Consider the following 19,500-nt stretch of genomic DNA (forward strand, 5'->3'; position numbering starts at 1 on the left):
CGTGGGCAGGATGGCATTGCGTTTGTAATTGCAATTGCAAACGCAATGCCATCATGTTGTGCTCAATGAGGATTGTCACACGAGTGCAAACTTTGTATGTGACAATTCAAATGGAAAAATTGGAAATGTCAATGTCGAGAAAAAATTTAGTTTAATTTTAGATATGAAATTGCTTTACCACCAGTGACGACTTGTATGTAATCATAATTTGATTTTGTCGCTGTTTTTTTTATTTCTTTTTAAATTAGAGTTTTTACACTAAAGTACTTACTTTTTCATTGTTTAAAATTTGTGATTAAACTTTGTTGAATAAGCATAATGATTTTTATATGGATGCGAAATTTACATGCTTGCATTATACAAATAATGCACGTTATTCGTCTCATCTTACATACTAAAAATATATGTGCATAAATACATACATAAATAAACCGATGTAAACGAACGTAAAAAAGTAACATCAGACTGTTTTAAAATGAAATTAATTTATCGTTTGAGGCATTTTATCCTGCTAATGGACGGACAGACAGACAAAACAATCACATAAATAGCTACTAAAGCTATTCAATAATGTTATTTATACGTTGAAATATGAGACATATTTTTACGACCTTTAAACGACTACTATAAAGTTCATACATAACCTCAAGTATGTTTATTAATACGCTTTTATATATACAGCTCTATGATTAATGCACACATAAATCATGCCTGGAAGCAAAGCAGATTAATTTTAACGGCAAATATGCAATAATTGATGAGTCAGCACTTCAGCAGCAGTTATTTCATTCATATAATTTTTACGATAAGATAACAGCAACATCTTATCTACCCAATTAACCCAACAACATTTTACATAGGTTATGGTCACATAAAGGTTATCCCAAACATAACACTAAAACATAACAGATTTAATTGTCTGGTTAGTGGTTAATTAACGTTTAATAAATATTTAGTTTAGTTGAGATTTTTGTCTCACTTTGTATTTCATCTCATGCATTTCTCAAGTTTCAAGACGAAACCAAACTGAGATTTTAAGTTTGGTCGAGGGAAAGGATTCCGTCTGACTCGAATTGTTTTTCCTGCATTCATTCAAGCACACAACGATCGAGCAAGCTTTATTTTTCGTCTAATTATTCCTTTCAGTAGGCTGTCAACAACAGTATTATTTAGCTAATTGTTGGAAAAACGTTGCATTAAACTAAACTCTTTCAAGGTTTTCAATGTAAGATCAAGCATGAGCATGGTTTAGTCGCTATTCAAAAGAACGATTAGGTACAAGAGAAATTGTACATTAATTACCTATTTTTTTCTTGATAATAAGACTATTCGATAAGTGATAAGAGTTTTGCTTTTGTACGTTTATAGATGAAGCTCTCTAATTGATGAACTTCAATCCCTTCATCTCCTATCTTTCTCTAAAAATGAATTCGCCATGACGCCACATGTCACACCGGCAGCGGCACTGCCCGCACTACAGAATGGTAAATAATAACAAGAATCATGTTGTAAATTGCGGATTTAACTAATTAACCTTGATCCTCGTATCTAATAATAATTAATATATAATGTAGATCCGAGTGAGAGCGAAGACGTGTTATTTCATGTTTTCCTCCCCTCCACATTCACCCCCAATACAAAGCATCCGACCGAAATCAATCCTGTCCTCCTCCCATTAATGACCACAGTCTTGTCCAAAGTCTTGCCAAATGAGTCCAAAACATGGCAATCGTTCCAATTGTGGGAGGCACATCAACCAAACTTAGACCCCACACCGACCGCGGCTACGATTGATTCATTAGATGTAGGACAAACGCTTCCGATTTGTGGTCAGTAGTGGAAATTTTATTCAACTTTATAGCAATTTTTGACAAGTTAATATTTTTGCGTTGTATAGTTTTCGAACAAAATGCGGCCATACTGATTACTCAACAAGAGAATGATCGCCTTACTTTTTCTACGTTTCGTCTGTCACTCCCTTCCGAAAAAGTCATGTCCAATTGCTCAACTTTTGCCTCCAGTTATCCTACGAATACAGTAACGACGCCGAAAAGTAAGTTGCTCACATCTAAGGCCTTGGTGAGACAGTTGGCAGATTTAAATGAAGGTCAGTAGATCAATTATAAATTTTCGTTTTGTGTATAATTTCAATTTAAATCCAATTTGTTAACATGCACGTTTTTAAATAGTTGACATGCGTGAAAGTGTGGCAACCGTGAAAAAAGCGAACATGAACGTAATAGAGAAGAGGGACGTCTCTGATCCAATATATATTTCAAAATGGCTCTTGTCCGTCATTTCAAATAGAGATAGTCGAGCTAGTGAATACTCAGAATTTCCGCATGTCTTCAAAAAGGTAATCGACTAAAGTAATCACTTAATTACGTAATAAGTTAAACTGTTATCAAAATTGTATGCATTATATTCAGGTTCGTGATAGCGTTCGAATTAAGGAGGGTATAGTTCATCGACGATCTGGAATGTGGACCTGTGTAAAAGTGACCTTGCATTTACTCCTCCTCAAAGAATATGGGTTGGAAGTTGGAACCTTCCTCTACAAAATTATCCTAATCCAATTTATGGTCCACCTAATAAAAAATCGACTTGAAACTGAAAATATTACTCTTTTGGAATACCTGGCGAAAATAGCCCGGCGTGTCTTTAAATTGGACAAACTATATAAGCGTCAAGAATACCCACCCTGGATAATGGACCTTTACAATGAAACGTTACAATTAACCGCAAACTCTTGTCATGCTCACCACGACAGATTAAAGAAGGCGTCGGCTAAATTTATCGAGGAGAGCAAGAAAGAAGCAAAATTTGATTTATCAGACATAAAACTGTGGTTGAAGCAGACATTGAAATTTAATCATTTTTCAAGTTTATTCAATGCTGGGAGTACTTTTGAAAGGGTTACCAAAGTTTCAAAATTGCAAGGTGGGTCTCATTATTTTGTGGACTAATTGTTTCCAATTAACTTATTTTTAACCTTAAATCTTCCAGCTCCCATCCAAGTCCATGGGATACGTCATCGAGACAATAGAGAATTGTTTAACTACGCCTTTCTGGACGGAATCCTTGTCAATAAAACTCTGACAATGTATGATTTTGAACGAAACGTTGGCTATTGGCAGCACTCAATTGGTAGTGCGGATGGAAGATACGTTTGGGAAGGATTTTTAAAATATTACAAACTTGGGAAAGAATTTTACAAATACGATTGTGTCGGCTACTCACGATTTATCCTCACTCTCCTCAAAATTATCCGCTTATGGGAAGAAGTCGTTTGTGAAAGATATCCACTGTTACTGGAACATCGTGCCGGGGTGGATTTGACTGTTGGAAAAGATTTGTTACTTACGAATCGAATGGATTTAGTAGCACTTGCAAAAATCGAGACATATTTTTTGAGAAGGGATAAAAAAGCTACTTTTCCAAGTTTGATTGAGGAAGTGTCTCCAACAATGGAATCGTTTTCACATCGATTTGTGGATAATCTTGGTTCTGGGCAGAAGTTCCGAGATGTGAGAAATTATATTTTAAATTGGGGACAGAAACAAGTGGAGAAGAAATTGGTTGAAGTGGGAGAAGCGAGGAGAAAGTGTCAAATTTTAGAGGGTAAGTTGTGATTATTAAGTTCATTTGTATTTATTTTTATTACAAATAAAAATTATTTTTAATATAATATAATAATTTATTATTTTTATTGTATTATGCTGAGCTATTTTGATATTCCAGGTAAAGCGCGACAAATTGAGTGTGAGTATGTGGTTGATAACTGGAAAAGGAAACATGTTCCGAGCTGTCAAAAGTGCCAACTTAGTACGTAATTTGAACAATGTTTCCCATGCTATTGATTAAAGTCTGATTATCTGATCTGATTCTTATAGTTACACAAGAAAGGAATATGAGGGTTGGAATATTTGAAAGTCCTCTTCCGGTTGGAGTAAATGTACAAAACAGCGTGGTTTTTGAATTGATGATTCCCGAACAAATTGGCGTCCTTCGTGACTTATTACATATTTTCAATCAAGAAATAACGGGGAATATGAACACGACAGAGTTATATGGTGAGAAAGTGATTAAAATATTCATAGGAGAATTAGTTTTATCAAATAAAAACTTTGAATACATTTTAGGTCCATGGCACGACTATGCTCAAATAAGGACATGCTGTATAAGGGACAAAGCCTTTTATGTTAGCCTGTGGAGTGAAAAGAAAACCTTTCAAGAGACACATTACTCGAAATTACATCCGTCAAACCCTGACGCTGATTTTATTAAGGTACGTGGTGTATAGGTCGACCGCGTATACCACTTTATAAATGATTAATGTAATATTTAATTCCATAGGTGAATGGGTACAATTGTGTGTACGCTAGTCAATTTTTCGACCACCCAACTGACGCTCGAAGTGGACAACTCGTGACTATGAGAGGACCCGGTTTAAAGGCAAAAACTACACTGAGAGTTGAGAAAAGATCGAAATATTCCTTTATGCAGGGTGGGATCAATGGAGATCTGACACAGAATGAAGCAATTGCTAGACAAAATGAATGTCATCCCGATTTGTCATTGGTAATTGGAATATTATTCAAAGGTTTTCGACAAAAATTAATTAACGGATTTCTAGATTCTAATTTTTATTATTTTCTTGCTTATGTACCATCGAAGACCGAATTTGTTGAATTCCAATCGTTACGGAGTGTAAAGAATTTACAATTTCGTGCCTTATTTCGTTGCATAAACGCTGGAACATTGAGCTTAAAAGAAGAGTCAGTATTCAATCTAGTTTGTCAAGTCATGTGGAACGTTGGAGATCGGACGAATAATGAATATTTAAGAAGTAATCAGTTAGATTTCAGTTGCAATGAATTCTGTGAAGAATTTCTGGATTTATTGGATAAATTAAGGGCAAAACATGATCAAAATTGGAAAGATCACTACGTTGTCTTAACCGTGAGTACCTGCCTATTTGTTACTCACTATGAATTATTGAGGATTACTTTAAAAATTTCATTTGCATCGGTCGTATAGATAATATACCTAACCCAAACAATCTGTCAATTGAATCCAGCCGTCGAAAGGAAAGGATTCAAACTGTTAGGAAATTGTAGAAAAGACACGGTTCGCTGGTCCGCAGAGATTCAACGGATTTTATCATCTCTTACGTCCGCTCCTCGAAAAGAAGTCGATTCTCTCAGAATTAAGCTAATTGAAGTCAATTGTTGTATTGCGTTAACATTTCGGGTGGATGAAATATTTTTATATGAAATCATCGCCGATGGAACCTTTATTGAGTGGTTATTGGCAGGTTGGAAACCAAAGAACTTTATTATTATTTGCTAATTCATTTAAGTACTGACTATCAATTTTATTCAATTTCAGTCGCCCGAATCCACGATAACCTAGTTTTGCTTGGTGATTCAGAGTACAAATTGAAATTCAGTCTTAAAAATATGGTCAGTAGGATTGAGGAGCTGGGAGTTGATTTAGAGCCATTCCTACAAGAAGGAGTCAGATGTAGCGACTTGTTAACTTCCTTTGTTGAAAAACACCATAGTGGATCCTGTGTTTGGAAAATGCGAGAGAAACAAAACATGCGATGGAATATGCTGCAAGATGGTCAAGTTTATTATTGCGAGATTCATCCCGTTGACGGTTTTGGTGAAGTATCTCGAATTCAGATGGATTTAATAAAAGGTCAATTTCTCGTGGATGGATGTCCCGTTGGATATTTACCTGTCACAATTGAGAAACATCGCGATTTTCAAAGAGCGTTTGGGGAGGGTAAATCGTTTGAAGTTGAAGCGTTCGCTTTTCAACCTGGCAGAATGGTAATAGCTCTTTCGCTTCAGTTGCATGATATATTATTTCATACGAGAAGAATAATTTGCATGCGGTTTCTTCACAGATAACCAAAGACAAATTCCTCGGATCAAACTACTCATTTTATCTGACGGACAGTAAACTGACGATAATCGAACATCGAGAAAACGACATTCAACTAGAGTTAATCGATGACGGGCGATTCCAAAAAAATATTCCCGACCTACTAATTGAAAACTATACCCACTGGTTTAACTATAAGGCTGGACAGTTTGAGTTCTTCAAAAAAGATTTTAAACTAGCCACCCCACATCCCGAATATATATTAGAATACAAGCAAAAGGAACGTGGCGTGTATCTCTATTGTGTAAAGGATGAGAAAAAAGTCGTCATAGATGTAAACTGTCCTGATTACTCAACCATTTTGAATGTTGTTGAGAGGTTGGAGCAAAGGAGGTTTACGATCGTTTGGTGTCAAATGAACGAGTCGAGTTTCGTTTACACGGTAGACATGCCAAGGATGGGGTTGACTTTTAGTGTAAGAAATGTTGGTGTGGTTCTTGAGGAGACAACGAGGGGAAGAAGGGTGTTTACCAATAGTAACAGGAATAGTGGAGCACAGTCGACTTCTGGGGGAAAAAGAAGATTGGGGGATTTGGTTTCTAAAGAGTATCGAGGAATGAGAGTGAGTACAAATCAACAATCGTTGGAGACCTTGATTGGTCTGAGGAATGGATTATTTTTGGAAGGTTAGTTGGTTTGTTTAGTATTTTTCTATTATTTGTGGGAAAACCAACTATAAATAACTTTTGTAATGCTTCATTTAGATGCCGACGTAAACTCAAATGCAAAAATGAATTCGATCCTCCTAGTCCCCCATGCTCGTCCTTATGTGAGAAACAAACAAGTATTCATAGATACCACGGATATCCGTACCCCAGCATTTTTCGCCTATGAAGTGGACACAAGATTAAAACAATTAAAAGCTGGTGATAGTCGAGCTGGTTGGTTATACCTCGCTTATCTTCACGCCTTGACCAATTCCCATTACGGAATGCAGGATCCTTTTACTGGTGTTACTGGGTACGAAAGGGCCATGCAAATTCTACAATCTGGACTCTGCTTTAGTTCTGAACCATTAGACGAAGAAAGTTTAAAGACGATGAAAATGTTTATGAAGTTGTGTCCAGTTAGAGTCTTCTACCCACCAAATACCCGATGTCATGAACAGATTGATAACAAGCAAGAATTGCCGTTGAGATGTGTAGGGGATGCTTATTATCTCGTCATTGATCAATTAATCGACGATAGTCAACGGTTGGCGTTTCTTTATCCCGAATGGAAAGGATACGATGAAGATATTGAAGATCGAGGCTACTGGGAGGAAGACTTAAATTGGAAGGCTTATTGGAATAAACATTATTATAGCAACGAAGCTGTAAGAGTTTTTTTATTTGATCAACAAAGAAAAATAGTTATTTAGTATTATTTCGTTATATAAAAATTGGAAATTATTTCAGTCCCGGATAAAAGGCGTGTTTCTCCCCGAAGAACCCTCTACGGAACCCTTCACCGAATTTCTCTCCGTGGATGAAACAGTGCAAAGCACGAGCGAATTGGCACAAGCATTACACACTTGGACAGCTTCTAAAACATCCACGGATCCTAAGACTTTGTTGAAATGTCTATTAATGAGCGGTCGTGATCTCAAAGGGATTTTAAAAGAAGAGACATTTCCAATCAAGGAAGGGGTGTATATTTGGGCGAGAGTGGATTTCAGGGATTATTGGCTGGATTTGTATAATCTTGCGAGGAAAATTAAAAAGAGAGATCTCAAATCAGAATGGACATTTTTGCTGACGTATTTCAATTTTAGAAAGGATTTCACTACGGTTGATCAATTAAAATTGTTACAACTTATCGCAGTTAATTGGGAGGAGTGAGTTTTACATGAAATTTTACGTCTATTTTAGCTTGATTTTATTCTCTGTTAGTTAAAAATATTATTATTGTTTCTTTCAAGGTTCGAAAAATTGGACCCACCAGATTATGAAGGTTACACTAACACTTCAGAAGTCACTTTTGATAAGGAGGAAGTTAGAAAAACTTTGCTAAGATATAAAAAGGTACTTTGCATAAGAAGTGAAGTATATATTTCACATGCTACCTGTTAGTTAGACAAAACTTTATAATTGTATTACAACTTTGCAGTCTTGGGAGTCCTACTTGGATCGTAACATACAAGAGATGAAAGAATGGGAGAATGAACTCGACTTTGCTGAAAGGATGAAACCAACCCAATTAGACTTAGTGAACTTACAAATTGAATCAATTTCCAATTTAATAGAGAAACAATGGCCAATTGACAATCTGGAATGGCTACAAGTCGAATATGAAGATCGGACTGAGATTGATCTGGATAGTGCTCTTACTGAACTTGGATTAATGATCAAATCGTGGTTTAGAAACAAAGAATTGAACGAATTCTTGGAGATTGTAGCAGCTACGGTGGAATCATTGAAAGTACAGGCAAAAATTAAAATGCCTGATTTCAAAAAAATATTTAGACAACATCGGAGGGATCATCTTGAAACGTGAGTACTTTAAGATTTGCTACTGTTTTCTAATTAAATTTTTTTTTTTTTTTTTACTGAGAAACTTTTCTGTATGTATATAGATTCTGTTACCGTCCTCGTGTGACGATCGACTTCGCATCACTCTCCTCTATCAAAGAATTCAAACAAGGGGAACAAAGTAAAATTGAATTAGCAAGACAAATTTTCCACGTGACCAATCACTCACCAAAAATGGCAAAATTACTATCGACGGATAACGACGTCCCTGACTTCCCGTTAGAACTCGCAAATGATGATCCCATCTTGTGTGACTATATGCAGGATTTGAAAACCAGTTGGGGTTTACACCATCGGGAATTGAAGCGGTCAAAGTCCTTGGCAAAGAATAAATTGTCTTATAAAGACCAATGGGAATTTTTAGCGAGGGAGCAAAGGAAGCATAAAATGGTTTGGGAAGAATTTTGGGAATTATGTAAACAGAAATTTATTCCCTATGGGCCGATAGGTTCTAAACCCATGGTTGATCAGATATTACTAAGTGCAGAGCTGTGAGTGCTGTCAAATTTATATATGCAAACTAGAGTTGATTTTTTAATTGATTTATCTGTCCTCTGTAGATTCCCTCGAATTGTCCCCTTAACAATGTTAAAAATGTTGCTGGAGACTCCAACTACATCATTTGAAACGGATCTTCGTGACTTAATTGGAGCATATGCTGTGGAGATGACATTTGAGCAAAAATTTTCAAGATGCATTCGATATGCTAAATCTAATAAGGATTTGACTGATTTAGAGTTACAACAAGAATTGGCAAATAATGGGCATGAAAATTGGTAAATCGTTTGATTATATTTGTCGTTGTTATTTATTGTTACTAAAACAATAATAAATTTGATAGGAATCCCTCCGAGAGACCGGACTGGCTTTTATTTGAAATTGAATCGGATCTGCTTATCCGACCCGTCCAGGCCACAGTAGCCGATCGTATGATCAAACCACCAAAAGGAGAAAATTCTGTGATACAATTAAACATGGGAGAGGGAAAGACTTGGGTGATTGTTCCTTTACTTGCGTTGTCTCTAGCAAATGGAAATGACTTGTGCAGGATTACAGTTTTGAAGAGTCTGTTTCAAATTAGTGAGTTACGCTTATCTAAAGCAACTGTATCTACCAGAGAAATTGACAAACTATTTTTTTACAGACAAAACGTATCTAAGTTTCAAGATAGGATCTCAGTTATTAGACCGAAGGATTTATTGTTTTCCAAGTCGACGAGATTTTAAGATCGGCGTCCCCCAGTCAAAGGCTATGATGGATATTTATGAAGAATGTTTAGATCTCAAAGGAATCGTACTGACATTGCCAGAATATCGACTCTCTGCAGATTTAAAAGCTTTCGAAAGATGTGAGGATTTTACTATAGTTTAATGAAATTTAATTATGCTATTTTATATTTCAAATCGGTTTTTCTATTAGTCCATGCAGGAGCATTTGAGGATGGTATGGGTTTATTCCGTCTTCAAAAATGGATAAAAGAAAATGTGCGTGATGTGTTGGATGAGTCGGATGAAATTCTGCATTGCAAATATCAATTGATTTACACCCTTGGGAAACGTAAGTCAAGTTCTTATTTCTTTTGGGCAATTTTTATTTCACCAATTAGTGAGCTATGTATAATTGGTAGAACTCCCCGTTACTGGAGGGACGATCCGATGGACAGTAATTCAAGATATTTTAAGTGTTCTCCCTCAGGAGTTGAGTTTGCTGCATGAGAAAATGGGGCCAGGTTTTGTTGAATTTAAAGAACGCATGAAGGAAAATGCGTATCCATTTTGCAGGATTCTAAAGGTGGAATGTGCAGGAGAGTTGGTATGAATATTTTAAAAACAACAAAGTGAGACTTTTGTACATATTGATTTATTATTAGTAACACAATTAATAATCGTCATACAGATATCCTCCCTAGCGAAGAGGATAATCAGTGGGAAAACGCCCATCCAGATCCCACGCCTCCCACAAAAACTTTTTACGCCCTTATTTGATTTCTTTACGAAAGAGGAACTTTCTAGGGACGGCCTAAATCTTATTTTGGTAAGAAGGAACTGGAACATCTGCCTTCAACAGAATTTAATTAATCCATTTTCTAAATCATGATCTTACTTCCCGATTCTAGAAATCCTTTTCGGAATCCATACAAGAGTTGTTTTTAGTAATTCGTGGCTATTTAGCATGTGGCGTCTTAGTAAATTGCTTAACGAAACGATGGCGTGTGAATTATGGTGTAGCTAAGGTTCCAACTCATTACTATCGTCGTATGGCTGTTCCATTTCGTGCAAAGGATGTTGCCAGTGATAGGATTGAATTTGGCCACCCGGACGTTGCTATTTTGCTAAGCCAACTTTCTTATTATTATTCTGGATTGACCGATGAACAAATGGAACATTGTTTCGGGGGTTAGTACATATCCTGAATTCAAATAGACCATGTATCTTGATTAATTCGAAACTTTAATTTAAAAAATATATTTTTTTCCTGTAGCACTTCTTCATTTGGAACCAAATCCACCCTTGGAATATTCCAAATGGGTTTCATTAATCTCAGAGGAAAAATTTCCGAACAAGAGCAAAATTCGAACGCTTAGTTCAATTAATTTCAATGATTTCTTTCAAAAAACAGAGATTGTCTTTCCACTACTGAGATATAATCGAAACTTGATTAATTTCTACTTGAGCAAAGCCGTATTTCCTCAAGAATCTAAGCAATTTGGGTGGAAAGTAAGTCAATTGTGCAATTGTTTTCTTGCGTCTAAACCCCTATTTCTTATAAACATGTAGATCGGCTGCAGTCCATGGGACCTATGTAACACGTTCACCACGGGTTTCAGTGGAACAAATGATTCAAAAATTCTTCTCCCTTCAACAATCCGTCAACGTGATCTTAACGAACTTAAAGGGACCAATGGAGGAGTTTTAGCATCTCTTCTCTTGCAATCTGAAAATTATGAAGTGTTGGCAAAAGCAACTGCAATTTCCTTGTTGAAAAAACTAGTAGAAGCCAACATTCGAATTTTGCTGGACGTTGGTGCCCTCATGTTGGAATTGGACAATGAACAAGTCAGTCGAAAATGGTTGGAATTGCTACATGATGCAAATGTCAGCGTCGATGCGGCAGTATTCTTTGACACGAACGATAAGTTGATGGTGCTGGACAGAATGAACAATATTATTCCATTTGAACTGAGCACGTTTAGAAGTCGACTGGATAGATGCTGTATCTATTTGGATGATGCACACACGAGGGGCACTGATTTAAAAATACCAAAAGGAAACACTGCAGTGGTCACCTTGGGGAAGGGGGTCGGAAAAGATAAACTTGTTCAAGGTGAGTATTTACGAGTTCGTGAAATTCCCAATGGATCACAATGAGGATTAAACATATCTATATTATTTTATTAATTCCTTACATTAGGCTGTATGCGGATGAGAAAATTAGGAAAAGGGCACAATGTTGTATTTTGGGCATCAAGCGAAGTAGACGAATCTATTAAATCGTTTCATGGAAATGGTCAAATCACTGCAAAGGAGGTTTTGCTTTGGGCCATAAAAAATAATCAGTAAAAAATTTATTACACTAATTATTTTTAAAAAATTAGGCTAGTTTATTTTACATAATTAATTATGAAATTTTTAGACAACAAATTCGAGATGGGTTTGTCCATTGGTCGTCGGCCGGTGTCTACATGGCTCAAAAACTGAGTAGTCTTCAAATCTTTGAAAACACGCTCCAGCTCAACACAGATCTCGTCGTTCTGTCTGAAAGTTGCTCTCAAAAGGAACAAATTGACCTGAAGGCAATGTATGGCGACACTAGGCAAATTGTGGAATTTCCCGTCATTGTGGATCATTTGTTGAAGAGGGTCAAGAGGGAATTGGCCAAGGTTTTAACGAGGAAAAGCAGTTTAAAGCTGGATTGCAGTTCAATTGTCGAAGAATATGGACAGTGTGTTGTAGACCACGTGTAAGTTTTGTTTTAAATCCCATCGTAAGCAAATGCTTTTGTTCCTTCCAATTTGTTTTATTTATGTGTTAATCAAATTTTTTAGTCAAAAATACGTACCAAACATGATGCGAAGTAATCAATTATTAGAGGAAGAACAAGAGCGTGAGTTAGAATTGGAATTAGAAGCTCAATGTCAAAAACAGGTAAACTAAACTACAAGAATTCTTTAAAAATAAAATTCTCTATGATAAGAATAATTAAAAATGTCCTCATATGTGTAGCTCCCACTGCGCGCTCGAGCAATGGAACACAGCACGTGTGTAGAAGTTCAAAACTTTATTCTCTCTGGATCTCTCCATGAAATTGAGAAATGGACTCTAAAACTTCCTCTCGCATTGCAAAATACATCCGTGTGGAAATTTTGTAGTTCAGATCGTTGGGGGAAACATATTTACTGCTCGAAAGACTTCGTATCTGTTGTAAAAACGGACAAGAAGATCAGTGATGATTATCTCCGTCCAGTGGAATTTTTCGCTTCCGTCAAATTTGACGATAAAACGGTCCTTTTACTACTTTCAAACTATGAAGCTGGGAGTTATCTCGATTTGTTTAGATCTTGTAGTACGAAAGCGACGCTACACATGCATTCTGCACTGATTGGTGATGCACAACAGAGTTTACACGACAGGGTTAAACTTTCACTGCCAAAAAGGGTTGTTGGATTTGACAGAAGTTTGAATCCTGCATTGACTTTGTTTTCGGGTGGATTTCATTTTAATGGGGAGGACGAACAAAATGATTATGCTTATTATTTAGGTTATGTCACGGGAGATGTGCCAGATGAAATTTTGGAAGAAAATGGGGTCGTTTGTGGGTGGGTTAAAAAAGAATTCTGGGGGAAATTGGGTACTGGTGCTGGCGTTGAAGTTGCAATGATTTTTGATGAATGTCCAGAATTAATGGTTAAAGAGATATTAAGATTAAGATGGGGAGTTAGGAAAATTGGAAGAGATTGTGGAGTTGGTAAAGTTGTAGGGGGATAGGGTAGGTTTTATAACAGAACGGCGGTACCAAGATTAGCTATAATTAGTTGTATTCATTTTACAGATTAGTTAAGTTCGCTGTTCGCTCAACTAAAATTAGAGCTAAATTATGATTTAAAAAAAATATTGAAACTGAAACATTAGATAATTATTTTTGTCAATGAATTATTTACTTATTCCGTCCAAGAATGAATGATACATACATTCCAAATTTTCAATAATACGAATAAATGCTGAATTTAATTCAAAATAATAATTATTTCCTTCCTTTCTTTTTATTGGACGATTTAGCTGGACTTTCCGACACTGCTGCTTTCTTTCTTCCTCCTGATTTCTTCATTTTGATCATGGCGTCTTTCTCCACTTTATCAGCATCTTCATCCTCCTCAGAAACGATCCCCACTTCCTCTTCTTCTTCGCCGTAACCTTCAACATCCGTAGCAGCCTTTCTCCCTTTCTTGACACCCTTATCACTCGCATATGGCAACACTTCCTTATTCACCATCCGCGTGAAGGCAGCTTTTGTCTTGCTATCAACATGTTCTAAGGGGTTCTTCATTCCTGGCCAGTGACAGAGATCATTCAACGATTCCACGTCATCCCGGAGCAAACTGTATGTCTGAATGGAGAGATACAATTTTTAAAACATTTTAGACCAGAATTTCAAATAGCTGGAGACAAATTCAAAATACATACCTCCATGACTTCCGCAGCGGCAGTAACATCATCACCGCCTAATCTAGTACAAATCTTTCTCCTAAGATAAGGAAGATAATCCATGTTCAACGCTTCCAAACTAGCACTGACTTGAAGATGGACATGAGTGTGCAGTGATTGGAGTAACCGTTGACGCTTGTTTTTGTTGGAATTCTTTCCTAACCAGCTTGGAAATTCTATGTTACCGCCTAATCATAAAAGTATTCAATTTGTTAGTTAATTATTCGAACAGGAGTTAATTAGACATAGTTAACAAAGCGCATACTCAAATTCGATTCCATTAACTCTCCAGGTATATAGCTTGAAAAAATCCCTTGAACAGGTAATAATGACCAATTATTCGTTTTCCGAATCATTGTTTCCGCGACATCACCTAATGAGATGGCAGCAGCGCTGCGTGCAATTAATTCCAATCGACGATGTCGATCAATTGCTTCTGAATATTTTTGCCTAAAATAATTTATCAAATTATTATTTAGTCACTAAATTATGAAAAAAACAGGAAGTAAAAATAACTGACTTTGCTTTGACTGGAATCATTTTAAGATAATTTTCTTGAATGAATAATGATCCGATGGAATAATCTTGAAAGAACAATCCAGTTTTCTCATGAATGTTCATCATTTCATGTTCTGGTTTAAGGAAAACTTTTCTACAAACGTCCCACGGTCCGAATCTTAAATCTTTCTTCGGAGCAGAAACGTTTTCTGCATTGGTATCTTTGTACAATTCCAACGTGTGGATAATTTGTCGAATGTCCATGTCGGTTGAAATGCAGAGCTGGATAACTCGCTGAGGATCAATCTTTAACTTTTCTCGAAATGATATTGTAGCCACCAATGCTTTCAATTCTTGGACAGTTGGCTTGTTAAAACGGAGATCAAAACAGTAATTGGCAAGGGAGCGGATTTTTGGATGATTCCGATCATTACAAATGCATATCACTGGGACACGAGAAGTTTTTATCACTGCGGAAAAAAATTAATTAGTTCAAATTAGTTAATTTATTTAATAATGATTAATTAGTAATTTTGTACTAACAGCCAATTAATTCTTGGATTCCACCCCGATCTTCATTTCCACTCATCCCATCCACTTCATCCATGATAAGAACGTGCTGCTTGGTCAAGTCATTAATCCCTCCGTACATGGTTTTACAGGACAGGGCATCAGACACCGTTTGGTGAAGACCTTTCTTATTTCGCGTATCCGATGCATTCAGCTCGAAGAAATCATAGCCAACTTCTTTGCATGCTAAATGTGCTGTGGTGGTTTTCCCAATACCCGGCGGACCCGAGAGTAAGGCACACTTGTACGTTTTCCCTTCTGGATCACGAAATCCTGGAGGATTAGTTTTCGCTTTATCCTAAACGGTATTAGTTTTATCAGTTCCATTAAAATGTGTATATAATTTATATTACGTTAAATACTTACATTGGCCTTTCCATGATATTTAAACCAGTTATTTAACCATCTAACTAATTTGGTTGCATTTCCCGTTTCTTTTCCATGTGAAACGATTTGCTTCATCGTTTTTGGTTTATACTTATCAACCCACATCAAACTTGGTGGTGGTGGTGGAGGGAGTGCCGGTAGGGACAGCGGGGCGCTACGATCAGTTTTATCTGTATGTTTCTTGGGCCGGTCTTTTGAGGATTTTTCTTTTTCTTCTACTTTTACTTTAGGTGATTTGTTCTTCTCAGGAGTGTGAACAGGTGGTGATTCTTCAGCATCTCCCAAGTCCAACATTTCAATAACTTCTTCATCGTTGTTATTCCCATCAGGGTTAGAAATACGAATCATTTCTAATAATCCATCTTCGCTTATCATTGGAATTCCAAGTTGCTCTGCTTTCGCGATTTTACTTGCACCCGGATCATCACCAACAATCAAGTGGGTCGTTTTCTTACTAACACCTGTAGTTAGACGGGCTGAAAGTACGATAATATGGCATTATATCAAGTATATGACTTTTAGATTTAAGTAACCAAATTTACCTCCATATTTTTCTACCAAAGACTTGCAAGAATCTCGCTCCAAGGAATCCAATACCCCTGTAACTACTAATGTCAAACCGTCCAAACAATCCTTTGTCCCGATGGGAATTCGTTTTTCTCCAAGATGTCGTGGCTTCGCTGTCTGATGAGCTAAAAATTTTGCATAGTTAGATGATTTCTTTTTCTTCTCTTCCTCCGTGGGGGGCGGTTTCTCTTCCTTCTCTTTTTTGGACGTTTTCTTTGCAGGAGTTTTCTTTGATTCTGGAGGATCCTTCTCTTTCTCTTTATCAGATTTCTTAGTGATGGTTAAGTTTGATTTAGACGAAGATCGTGATGTACTTGGCTTTGATTTCTTTTTGGGATTAAAATCTGGTTCAGAATCAGAATCAGAGGAAACTTGAGGTCGAGTCGATGATTTTCGCGGAGAAGAACGGCGACTGCTTGATGATGAAGATTTTGCCGGAGGAGGAGAGCTCACTTTCAATTGTTTCTTGGGGGGTTCATCTTTTATGGGGGATTTTTGTGGAGAAGAGCGGCGACTGCTTGACGAAGGTTGTGCCGGTGGAGGAGTGCTCACTTTCAATTGTTTCTTGGGGGGTTCATCTTTTATGGGGGATTTTTGTGGGGAACTTGAACGTGATGATTTTTTCTGTGGAGATTTATCAACTTTTTTGTCAAGTTCGGAGTCATCCCTCTTTTCTTTCTTGGTAACTGGTGGGATCTCGGCGACGACCGGCTTTTTCTCAATTTTGTCTATAAAGACAAAGATTAATTAATCGACTAATTGTACAATTTAAATAATAAATCTTACCTTGTTTAACTTTTGCTTGACTAAAATAGTCTTTCGGATCCACATTTTTTCTTTCCACTTTCTTCTCAACCACTGGTTTTTTCTCTGGCACAACAATGGTTTTCTTGTCAACTTTTTTGTCTGGTTTCTTCTTTACGAAAGCTTCCTCATCGTCAGAATCGCTCAAAACTCTAGCTTTCCTTTTCTCAGATTTCTTTTTTTCTCTCTCTTTTCGTGGGAGTGGATCCTCATGATCGGACATTTCCTCATCTTCTGGGGGTGGTTCAGGTTTCTTTACCTTTTTCTTTACACGGCGAGAAGGAACTTGGATGGGGGACGTTGCTTGTGGGGAAGAGGTCGACGTGGATGGTTTACCAAAATAACTGCTGATCGGATTCACCTAGAATATTAAGTTCAATATTCATTGAATATGTCAAAACGTTTTAAATACGTCAGACTCATTTTTAGTTGGATTTTTGTAACCAATTTGCTGGGAGTGGTTAGGTTGATAACTTACCTTCATTTTCTAGGTGAGAGTGATCTTAATAATATACAAATTTAAAATGAAACGAGTTTGTCTGGATAAAAAGCCTCTTTCTTTTCGAGGAAAGAAAACAAAGGCGGAAGGGAGCTTTCTCTTCTCCGTCGTTAAATCGTGGCTGCTACCGGGCTCACCACTCCGCGCTCAATCTGGTGAGTATTCATCCCTTGGTCTCACTCCACTACTGTTTCCTAATTCTTATGCAAAAACATATTCATTACGAGTTCGCATCGTTAATTAACAAAACAAATTCATTTGCAAACTTGGGCATCTCCGATTACTTTGTTTCAAAATTGTGTTGCGATGCAAACATGTGTGAACTCGTAATGACTACCTCCAAAAATAATTCGCAAAAAACGCATAATGTTATGTTGATGTAAATATCAATTTTATTTATTAATCGCATAAATGGAAAAAGCAGCGTAAAATAATTATGTGGCTTTTGCTCTGATGGCTGCTCGTTTGCTCGTGACAGCTTGAAACCTGTCATAAACAAACATATATAAATACATACATATATACATATATAAACATATATAAACAAACTATAGCTATGTTTAAAATACCCATGTTTAATACTTGCGACGGAGCATCTGCTCCCACAAGCCTCACATTGCAGAAAAAATATCCGAGAATCCTTTTGGAGGATCGTGTTGGGGGAACGGCACGTGTGACATGTCACGTATTCTAAATATTCAGAATAAAGATAATTTATAGGATGCTTATTATAATATCCAAGAATTCTTTCGTGCATACCTTTAATGTATCGCCTGAGCACATTTTCGATTTGTTTTTGCTGGAACTTTCCTTTAATGATGAGTTGATTGTTACCATCGATGGATCCAGATGTTCCCAACTCGGATAAAAGAAAATCCAACAAATGCTTTTGATGACGATGGAGCCTAAGGTTGAGGAAATTAATTTAGCTCATTGAAATTAAAATATCAACAGTTAATATAAATAAATAGTCATACATTTTGCAAATTTCCATGAAATTGACGAAACTGGTTTTCTTCGTTCCAACTCTTAAAACTTGTGGTGGCCTCATGACGAATTTTTGTTTCGTTCCACTCGCCATTTCTGGATTCTTGGCATGCATGATTTCAAAAACACGCGTTAATAGTTCTTCATACGTGTAGTCACGGTCGGAAGTAAGCCAGGATTTCTCAGAGGTTACGGTACGAATGGTCGGTAAACCCTCCGACGACTGCTCATCATCTGAATTGATTACCATGTCCGGTGCTAAATATTTAGAAATTAATTTTAAAACATTGTATCTTTTGTGGGTTTATTTACACAATAAAAATTACTAACCATCCTCCACGATTTGTTGATCTTCATCGTCTCCAATCAGAACTTTATTTTTCTTCTTCTTCTTCACACCAAAATCCAATCCGATTTCCGAATCTTCATTTTCCTCAGGAATTACGACAATCAGTGGTTCGTCCACTTCAGCGGCCGACGTAGGTTTCTTGGTCTTTTTCTTCTTCTTCAAACCAAAGGATTCTAACGACTCCAGCAACTCAGATTGACCTACATTTCACAAGATTACATCATTAAACGTATGCTATATTATTGCTAATGAATCATCAATCACTACTGATAACGTAGTAAACTAACCCCCTTCTTGTTTTGATTGCGCTTCTTCCGGTTCCAAAAATGAGACACTTCTCTCCACACCTTCTCCACTCGCAGATTGGGAACCACCACCCCCACCGCCAGACAACATGGAATCGATATCAATCTTCTTCTTTTTCTTCTTCTTCAACGAGGGGTCAATCTGCAAATAATAGTTTAAATATAAATCTATATAAACACCACCCCCACAATGAACCGACTCACCCCCAATTCCGTGCTCGGATCCATTTTTTATTCTTCTTTTTCTAATTTCCAACAGATTTTTCTAAAATTTCGGAAATTTATTGCATCAGAAAAGCCGACTTGCCAACTTGCTGTTGCACTTCTGCTTCACTTTTATTTTCCTTTCCATTCACCACTTTTTTCC

General features: G+C 36.8%; 3 protein-coding genes across 4 annotated transcripts; 1 reads left to right on the forward strand and 2 right to left on the reverse strand.

Moving 5' to 3' along the window:
* The first annotated feature begins 948 nt into the window (after positions 1–948).
* On the forward strand, positions 949–13,700 carry LOC110849346. 2 transcript variants are annotated; one of them, XM_022096749.2, is made up of 33 exons: positions 949–1,275; positions 1,369–1,484; positions 1,575–1,829; positions 1,898–2,107; positions 2,190–2,356; positions 2,430–2,940; positions 3,007–3,621; positions 3,742–3,825; positions 3,894–4,073; positions 4,143–4,288; positions 4,357–4,581; positions 4,678–4,962; positions 5,041–5,317; positions 5,392–5,840; positions 5,918–6,581; positions 6,660–7,270; positions 7,353–7,771; positions 7,856–7,958; positions 8,044–8,426; positions 8,510–8,956; positions 9,026–9,241; positions 9,307–9,545; positions 9,610–9,813; positions 9,885–10,022; positions 10,093–10,277; positions 10,362–10,499; positions 10,582–10,861; positions 10,947–11,182; positions 11,243–11,789; positions 11,877–12,021; positions 12,099–12,425; positions 12,511–12,610; positions 12,689–13,700. In XM_022096749.2, exons 2-33 carry the CDS (start codon positions 1,436–1,438, stop codon positions 13,448–13,450), a joined length of 9,597 nt encoding a protein of 3,198 aa, XP_021952441.2. In that variant the 5' UTR covers positions 949–1,275; positions 1,369–1,435; the 3' UTR covers positions 13,451–13,700. The 2 variants fall into 2 exon arrangements, with proteins under 2 accessions (XP_021952441.2, XP_035706925.1); XM_035851032.1 differs by having other exon boundaries at positions 949–1,225.
* On the reverse strand, positions 13,599–17,632 carry LOC110849337 (replication factor C subunit 1). Its single transcript, XM_022096739.2, has 9 exons — positions 17,472–17,632; positions 16,976–17,354; positions 16,165–16,917; positions 15,602–16,098; positions 15,209–15,533; positions 14,688–15,135; positions 14,433–14,617; positions 14,147–14,355; positions 13,599–14,069 (listed from the first exon to the last, which is right to left on the reverse strand). The coding sequence occupies exons 1-9, from the start codon at positions 17,475–17,477 to the stop codon at positions 13,707–13,709; spliced, it is 3,165 nt and encodes a 1,054-aa protein (XP_021952431.1). The 5' UTR covers positions 17,478–17,632; the 3' UTR covers positions 13,599–13,706.
* Positions 17,633–17,861: 229 nt separating this feature from the next.
* Positions 17,862–19,494, reverse strand: LOC110849347 (eukaryotic translation initiation factor 2 subunit 2). The gene is made up of 7 exons (XM_022096751.2): positions 19,338–19,494; positions 19,116–19,275; positions 18,810–19,028; positions 18,470–18,737; positions 18,252–18,397; positions 18,062–18,182; positions 17,862–17,978 (listed from the first exon to the last, which is right to left on the reverse strand). Exons 1-7 carry the CDS (start codon positions 19,359–19,361, stop codon positions 17,927–17,929), a joined length of 990 nt encoding a protein of 329 aa, XP_021952443.1. The 5' UTR covers positions 19,362–19,494; the 3' UTR covers positions 17,862–17,926.
* Positions 19,495–19,500: the final 6 nt, after the last annotated feature.

This window comes from Folsomia candida, unplaced genomic scaffold (assembly GCF_002217175.1).
Source record: "Folsomia candida strain VU population unplaced genomic scaffold, ASM221717v1 Fcan01_Sc004, whole genome shotgun sequence".
Taxonomy (NCBI): domain Eukaryota; kingdom Metazoa; phylum Arthropoda; class Collembola; order Entomobryomorpha; family Isotomidae; genus Folsomia; species Folsomia candida.

Bases quoted from the DNA above. Each gene is read 5' to 3' on its own strand.
- LOC110849346 (XM_022096749.2), top strand. From the start codon at position 1,436: ATGACGCCACATGTCACACCGGCAGCGGCACTGCCCGCACTACAGAAT. The intron at 7,271-7,352 runs GTAAGAGTTTTT...AAATTATTTCAG, and splicing joins ATTATTATAGCAACGAAGCT to TCCCGGATAAAAGGCGTGTT. The intron at 7,772-7,855 runs GTGAGTTTTACA...GTTTCTTTCAAG, and splicing joins ATCGCAGTTAATTGGGAGGA to GTTCGAAAAATTGGACCCAC.
- LOC110849337 (XM_022096739.2), bottom strand. The intron at 15,136-15,208 runs GTTAGTACAAAA...TTTTTTCCGCAG, and splicing joins AATCCAAGAATTAATTGGCT to TGATAAAAACTTCTCGTGTC. The intron at 14,070-14,146 runs GTATGTATTTTG...CTCTCCATTCAG, and splicing joins CCGCTGCGGAAGTCATGGAG to ACATACAGTTTGCTCCGGGA.
- LOC110849347 (XM_022096751.2), bottom strand. From the start codon at position 19,361: ATGGATCCGAGCACGGAATTGGGG. The intron at 19,276-19,337 runs GTGAGTCGGTTC...TATTATTTGCAG, and splicing joins ATCCGAGCACGGAATTGGGG to ATTGACCCCTCGTTGAAGAA. The intron at 19,029-19,115 runs GTTAGTTTACTA...TGTGAAATGTAG, and splicing joins GCAATCAAAACAAGAAGGGG to GTCAATCTGAGTTGCTGGAG.